Consider the following 7,748-nt stretch of genomic DNA (forward strand, 5'->3'; position numbering starts at 1 on the left):
CTTTCCTCCTCCCTCCTCCTTTTTCCCCCTCCCTCCCCCTTCCCCGCTCCTTCTCCCCCCACCCTCCCCAATCCCTCTGCAGGAGACTTTCGCAGCGACGGAAAGTTGCAGTCCCTGGTAGCGCCTTGGGGGTCTCCCGGCAGTGTCCAACCGCCGCCACCCGTCTCCGACTACGGCACTTCTGAGATCTCCTTCGCCGGAACCCTCGCTCACTTCAGCCGGATCGCCTGTGCCCAAAACGCCCCACCCATGACGATGCTCCTTGACGGAGGCCCGCAGTTCCCCGGGCTGGGAGTGGGCAGCTTCGGCGCGCCGCGCCACCACGAGATGCCCAACCGTGAGCCGGCGGGCATGGGGCTGAATCCCTTCGGGGACTCAACCCACGCCGCCGCCGCCGCCGCCGCGGCGCACGATCTGTCTTCGGGCCAGAGCTCGGCGTTCACGCCGCAAGGTTCGGGCTACGCCAACGCCCTGGGCCACCATCACCACCACCATCACCATCATCACCACGCCAGTCAGGTGCCCAGTTACGGCGGCGCTGCCTCGGCTGCCTTCAACTCCACGCGCGACTTTCTGTTCCGCCAGCGCGGCTCCGGGCTCAGCGAGGCAGCCTCGGGTGGCGGGCAGCACGGGCTCTTCGCTGGCTCGGCGAGCAGCTTACACGCTCCAGCTGGCATTCCCGAGCCCCCAGGCTACTTGCTCTTTCCCGGGCTGCATGAGCAGGGCGCTGGGCACCCGTCGCCCACTGGGCACGTGGAGAACAACCAGGTCCACTTGGGGCTGCGCGGGGAGCTATTCGGCCGTGCTGACCCGTACCGCCCGGTGGCCAGCCCGCGCACGGACCCATACGCGGCCGGCGCGCAGTTCCCCAACTACAGCCCCATGAACATGAACATGGGCGTGAACGTTGCGGCCCACCACGGGCCCGGCGCTTTCTTCCGTTATATGAGGCAGCCCATAAAGCAGGAGCTGTCGTGCAAGTGGATCGACGAGGGTCAGATGAGCCGGCCCAAGAAGAGCTGCGACCGGACCTTCAGCACCATGCACGAGCTGGTGACGCATGTCACCATGGAGCATGTGGGGGGCCCGGAGCAGAACAACCACGTCTGCTACTGGGAGGAGTGCCCCCGCGAGGGCAAGTCCTTCAAGGCGAAGTACAAACTGGTCAACCACATCCGAGTGCACACGGGCGAGAAGCCCTTCCCATGCCCCTTCCCGGGCTGCGGGAAGATCTTCGCCCGCTCTGAAAACCTCAAGATCCACAAGAGGACCCACACAGGTAAGGGGGAAGGCGGGCGGGCGCGGGGTTCACCGGAGGTACCCCGCCACGGGGAAGACTTACAGCGCGAGGAGGGGTGGCAGTCAAGGAGAGGGGAGGCACCCCGCCAAGGCCGTTCCGAAAAGAAGCGCTGTCAGTGCCCCTCCACCCCTCGCCCTCCCCTTCCTGCGGCGCTTTTACCCAGTTGTAACTTCCCGGGCAGGCGCCTCTGCAGTCTCAGGAACTAATTGGGACCTTCTCGCGCCCAGGAACAAACTGGCGCCGCCTCTTTTTGTCTCCCTTTCTGGATTACTATGAAGGGACTCCGATTGTGTTGAGAGCGTATTGCTTACAAGCGACTTAGCTCTCGGCACACATTCGAGGAAGGCAACCATAGAAATGCTAATGAAAACTAACTTTCGGTTACTTCCGCTCTTTTTTTACACTTGATTGGCACATCTCCTAATTAAATGACTGATACTTTTTTCAAACTATTTTTATTTGGAGTTCCAGGTTCAATTCAGTCCTCCGGGAGGAAAGCTAAAGTAAAAAAGGCACCAGTTTCGTAGCTTGTTCAGAACATCTTGTAAAACTGTCTGGAGCCCCTGGATTTATACAGTTTTCTCCTTTCGAACATTAAGTACGACTACCCAGGCTTTTAAATACTGGGCTTAGCAAAACCGCTGTATTTGAGAGAGGCAAATTAAAATGTACAAAGAAGGGGCTGAACAGAATTGTCCTGTCCTGGGCGCATTGTCCCGCTGGGTTCCATTACGTCGCCGAGGTAGCGACGGAACGTGGCCGCGCGTTGCAAGCGGTGGGCCGGGTAGGGTGGATCCACAACTTAGAGGAAACTTCGGAGAAACCAGGGACTTTCCTGTCCTGCGAGAACAAAGGGATGGTCGGGTTCTGGGCCGGCCCTGACCCATCCCGCCGCGGACCACCACTGCCTAACCCAGCGGGATCAACCAACGGTCTCTATTTTTTTTCTCCAGGGAAAAGAGAAGCCGCGGCCGCCCCCAGTCGGCGCTCCCTCTCCGGGAAGACCGCCAGGAGCTCAGTCCCCAGCTGCTTGGCTCTGGGAAAAGCTCCCGGTCCTGACCGTGCTTTCTTCCCTTTGCGTTTTTGCCTTTTGCAGGTGAGAAACCTTTCAAATGTGAATTTGAAGGCTGTGACAGACGCTTTGCCAACAGCAGCGACCGCAAGAAGCACATGCATGTGCACACCTCGGACAAGCCCTATATCTGCAAAGTGTGCGACAAGTCCTACACGCACCCGAGCTCCCTGCGCAAACACATGAAGGTAATTACCTCTTTATTAGCGGTCGGCGGTTTGTAAACCCACTGCCCGACACCGGGCCGCGGAACGGAAGCGCCCGCGCTGCCAACCCTCTATCCTTCACGTTAAATCCGATTTGCTCCAGCGGTGACACCTTGAACCCATTTGGGGGACCCGGGGGGCGGGGGGCGGGTGAGCAGCGTTGGGAGGGGGAGGGAGCGGAGGCAACAATCGGTTGTTTACTGGGAAGCTCTAGCCGAGCTCGCCAGGGCTTGAAGCTGCAGTTGCCGCCTCTTTCCTGCTCAGCCCGCGGTGGGAACTGAGTGGCCGCGCCGAACCCGGGGATGGGTGGTTCATTCGCTCTTCGGCTTCCGATAAAACAATAGGGCCGAGGAGCGCAGTCCTATTCCCACACATCTGTCTGGGACTTTGCAGCACCTGGGGCCCCTGTGCCACCCATCTCTGTACCTGCTTTCCCAAGCCGCAAAGGGCTTGATGAAACCTGGGCCCGGGGTGAGTATTTTATAGGGCCCCACGGAGTCACTGCTTACCCTCCTCCATGCTCGGAGAAAGGATTTTTGAAGTAGTATAACTAAAACGGAGTACTTTATTCTTTTTCCATAATGCCAGCTCTTAGGGCCCAAACTGGTTTTTTGCGAACATCTCCGGGTTTTCTAGACATCGGTAATATGGAAATTAAAACAAAACAGCATTTATCTTTTAAGTGGGTCACTGGGCGGTCTTGCTCGTACAGTGCTCGAATTCTGCTCTTGTTTTTGCTTGCACATTGCCAGTTGGAATTATATTCATTATAATATATACATGTTAATTTTAGGTTCATGAATCTCAAGGGTCAGATTCCTCCCCTGCTGCCAGTTCAGGCTATGAATCTTCCACTCCACCCGCTATAGCTTCTGCAAACAGTAAAGATACCACTAAAACCCCTTCTGCAGTTCAAACTAGCACCAGCCACAACCCTGGACTTCCTCCCAATTTTAACGAATGGTACGTCTGAGGACAAACATAAACACAAACCCTGTTAACCATAGAATGGACCAAATGTATTTTAAAAAGAAAACTGAGACCAATCAGATGGAAATGGAGTTTTAAGGCAAGAGGCCATATATAGGGCTACATCTTGTTAATTGCAATTGTCCAGGAAGGTTTGGGGCAAGATCCAAAAGTAGCCATGCCTTTTTCTCAGGATTAGAAAATATGTTTTGGCATTTGAAGGATTTTTTACAAAATCTTTTCACTGCTTTTTTTCTCCCCTTCCTCTTGCTCTCTGCACACCCCATTCCTAAACTCCTTCAATTCATTTTAACACTTGTCCTGTTTGTTGAGAGGAAGTTATAGAAGGCTTGTTGGTGGTGGTGATGTTACACTGATGGAAACTCTTCTTCGCCTTAGTGGTGATTGTTTAAACTCTCACAGTCTTAAACGTTGCCAAAGTCCTGTTATGTCTTGAACTTTTCCTCAAAGCATTACACTTGTGAATGTATTTTTGTCTAATGGGGTCGAAACTTGTTCAGTATTTTTTCAGGCTGAGGATGTGATGTTACTCTACACAGATTGTGACGTTTAGTATACAGTTGCCTTTTGTAATAACTTTTTTTTTGTAAATACATATCCATTGATGCCATATTTATCGTTTGTAATTTAATTATTGCTACAAGTGCCGGGAACTGAACAATATTTATGGATAAATGTTTTCTAACAAATTCTGTACAGCTTTTGATTATAACTGCTTTAGCATTAAAAATTTATTGTTTTGAAAGAACACAATTTACAATTTTTGAACCACTGACTTTCTCTTGTTTTGTAACAGCCTCCTTCTACAAAGAGGAGATGTGAGCAAATTAAATCTTGTTTGTTGGTATTTATAACTCACTCAGATCCCTTTTTTAATTGTTAAATTATTTTTCTATTGCAGTATAGATTCCTTACAGTGTCAGTTTCCATCTGGGAAGACTCTCCTTTCTTTATCTCTAGCTCAGATGGTTGTTTAACTGCGAGTTTAAATGTGTTTGTCCTGGATTTTCGGCATGCAAATCAAATATTACTGATCAATTCAGTTAGTGGCCATGACATCTCAATCTTGTACTTCAAAGACTGAGAAGCTGGATTTAATCATCCCTGCCCTACATATATAAACATAAGGTAACCTAATGAGTTTTATGTCCCTTAGTTCTTTATTACCTTACATAAAAATGAAAATTGTGGCAGGGTGCATGTCTTTCTGTTCTATCTAGAGATCACCCATATACCTATATATGTTTGTATTTATGACTTATCTAATCTGCCTATCAAATCTATCAAGCTATCTATATATTTCCAAAGGATAGCATATGTCTGGAACAGTAGTGAGGAGTAAGGCCAGTTGAGCAGTGCTTACTTATGGTTAAAGTGCTTCTTAAAATATCCATAGTCCGTTTACAATTTTGGAAAGCAAAGGCTGATTTGTTTGCTGTATATAGTTAAATTCATAATTACCACAATTATCCATAACATTTATATAGTGGTGTAATAACTACAGCAGTTCTGAAATGATACTATGGAAAAAAAGCATTTGCAAAATATGTATTTTTAAAGTTCATGGTTTGCAGGCAAAGATGTTAAGAGCATTGTTTCCATTAAAATCAATAATAATGAAAAACGGTTGTTTGCTTTGTGATAAAATGTTAACAATCCATTTAATCTTCAGTGAAGCAACTGGTTTGGACAAACAGTTCTTTTACAATGGTTATGGAAAAGAAACTGATTACTATTTGGGGGGGTTGGAGTGGGTAGAGTGTTGAGACCTTTTTTATAAAGGTGCTGTTTATTATTAAGAGCCCAGTCTCTGCATGAATAACAGAAAGGTGGAGATAAGAAATTGTAAAGTATTTAGAAATGTAATGAATAGGCTTAAGTGCCTCTTTAAGGGGCAATGCTCTAGGATTTTTGGTGGCAGTCAATTTCGTATTATATATAATCATTTGCAATTTTACAATTTTGTTTATTGTTCTTTTTGAAGAAATAAAGTCTTGGCACATCTTATATATGTTATAACATTTTTTTATTTGGTGCCTATTTTTTTTTAATGTTCAAATAAATCAACCTAAAATTGAAATGCTTACAGGACTTCTGATGATTAAAAGAAACGTTGATTCCTTGGGTACAGTTGAAGCAATCTATTTTAAGTTATCTACTGATCTTTATCAACAGACAATTAATTATTGACAGTTTCTAGTTGCAAATTGCTTTGGAGGCAATTTTTTTGTTATTGGAGAATGGGGTCTTTTGTACTTTTCTCCAACAATATCCCAGCCTGAATGCCATGAACAGAGATTGGGATGACTACACATGTGATGAGCAGGTAACCTGGGGAGTCTACCACTCCCAACCCAGACATTCCAATCTTGACCTTGACATTGGGGGTGCTGGACCAGATCTCTATTTCAGGATTCTTCATTTCAAACCAGGGACCATTTTAAATGTTCAGCAACTTTCAAAAAGTGCATATTTATAAGACTAGCTTTAAGTGTATTCCATTGTGAAGTCAAAATAGTGTGTTTTTCTTCTGAAATATACAATGAACTTTCACAATTTACTGTTTTCTCCATGAGTTCCCTCCCCCACCCCCAACCTAACTAACCTTAAATGAGCTATGGGTTGGGTGCAAGATTCATTCAGATACTCGTTTTCCTTACCCTGCCCCCCCCCTCAATATATTAAATATCTCCCTAGGAGACAAAGAAGAGTTTGATCTTTTCTTGGTGGCTTGAAATTCCACCATAAAATTTTACAGAACAGCATTGTTGGTGTCCTAAGAGGGGAAGATGCCAATTAATAACAAGGATGATAACCAATATTATCAGAACATAAAAGCTTGCCCTTCCACATGATTACCTCTAAATTGGGTGTAGCGTCATTATTTCTCAAAATTGTGTCTTCTGCCCTTGTCATTGTGGCAAAAGAATATCTATTTTTATAGAAAACTTTTCAGATTTTCTTCTTCCTATAATCTGGTTCTGGGAGTGCACACTTACACTCTTGAATTTTCAGTAAATAACCTTAGAGAATAAACACTCCCCCCCCCCCAAAAAAAAAAAAAAACCCAAGTCATAACTGCTTAAGCCTGAAGTCCAGGCTAGGCTCCTCGTAATCTACTTGCTATTTTTCTTCTTGCACCTGGTAAGACCTTTGTTACAAGTCCATTATCTTTTTGAAAATGGGTGATTTAGCATAAGAAGATTCCCACTGTTAGGTGGGGAAAGGGGAGGTGGCAATTTCCACGCAAGACAGAAGTTTGGCCTTTATCCAGTTTGGAAGGTTAAAGATCAGGATCCAGGCAGTCGGTCTTGGCTACTGGGAAGGTTGGAGACAGTGAGCAGGGACCTCCGCTCACGAAGCCTCCCAGAAAAGTTGGTGTGTTCGGGACTTCATCGCCCCTCCCCCTCTCTCCGCCTGATGTCTCTTTGCTTCTTCGCCCCTGGCTCCCGTTCCCCTTAAAACAAACGAGGAAAGTCTAAGGGCCTATTAACACGTAAGTTCCTGAAAGGATCGCCACCGGCGAGCCCAACCCCTTAAGAGAGTGTTCTCCTGGCACCTCGGCTAGTTTTCTCTCCCGAGCGTCCGGGCCTCGAGACCCAAATCTCCAGTCGGGCTTTGGCCAGGCGTTTCGGAAGTCCTCAGGTCCCTCGTCACGGCGCCCAGGGTCTCTGTCCACACACCAAGATCTTGCAAGTCCCCTTCGAGGCTCAGGCCGTGGGGAGGGGACCTCATTTCCTAGGGTCAATTTTCTCGCGGTCTCTGCCCGCTGACCCTTTGACCTCCACCTACAGGGCCCTTGGCGGCCGTAAGCCGGCGGTCGCCCGGGCTCCGAGGACGCTTCGCGCCCCATCGCCTCCCGGCCTCATTAGGCCAGCGGGGCTGTAAAGCAGGAATCAGCCGCTGCCTAATCCGGACCCGGGGTCAATACGAGCCCAAACAATGGTGAGCTCCAAAGGCCACTGCGTAGCGCTGGCCGCAAACTTTGTGTTCAATTCATTTCTCTGAAACGGTGGGAGGGGGGCGGGATGGGGTGGGGAGGGAGGTGCTCGGCAACCCGAAGGCCGCTAGAAGCTCCTGGGGCTCATCAGTGAGCGTCCTCCCGCTTGGCCCTCCGGTTTCTTCGCCGCGCCTGAGATGGAGGGGGCGGCGAGGCCCGGGGCTTGGTTGGCGGCCGGCG

The 7,748-nt window shown here is 48.6% G+C and overlaps 1 protein-coding gene across 2 annotated transcripts in view; it reads left to right on the forward strand.

Annotated features, from left to right (window-relative positions):
- Positions 1-84: 84 nt before the first annotated feature.
- The window catches only part of ZIC3 (Zic family member 3), a 10,822-nt gene continuing 3,158 nt past the window's right edge, over positions 85-7,748 (forward strand). Inside the window, exons 1-3 of one of the 2 annotated variants that reach the window (XM_008577765.1) lie at positions 250-1,279; positions 2,397-2,560; positions 3,372-3,585. In XM_008577765.1, coding sequence (XP_008575987.1) covers positions 250-1,279; positions 2,397-2,560; positions 3,372-3,551 — 1,374 coding nt within the window. In that variant the 3' untranslated portion in view covers positions 3,552-3,585. Of the gene's footprint in view, positions 1,280-2,396; positions 2,561-3,371; positions 3,586-7,748 lie in introns of those variants that run through there. The other variant, XM_008577766.1, reaches the window with a different exon arrangement.

Source organism: Galeopterus variegatus, unplaced genomic scaffold, assembly GCF_000696425.1.
Source record: "Galeopterus variegatus unplaced genomic scaffold, G_variegatus-3.0.2 Scaffold1574, whole genome shotgun sequence".
NCBI classification, from domain to species: domain Eukaryota; kingdom Metazoa; phylum Chordata; class Mammalia; order Dermoptera; family Cynocephalidae; genus Galeopterus; species Galeopterus variegatus.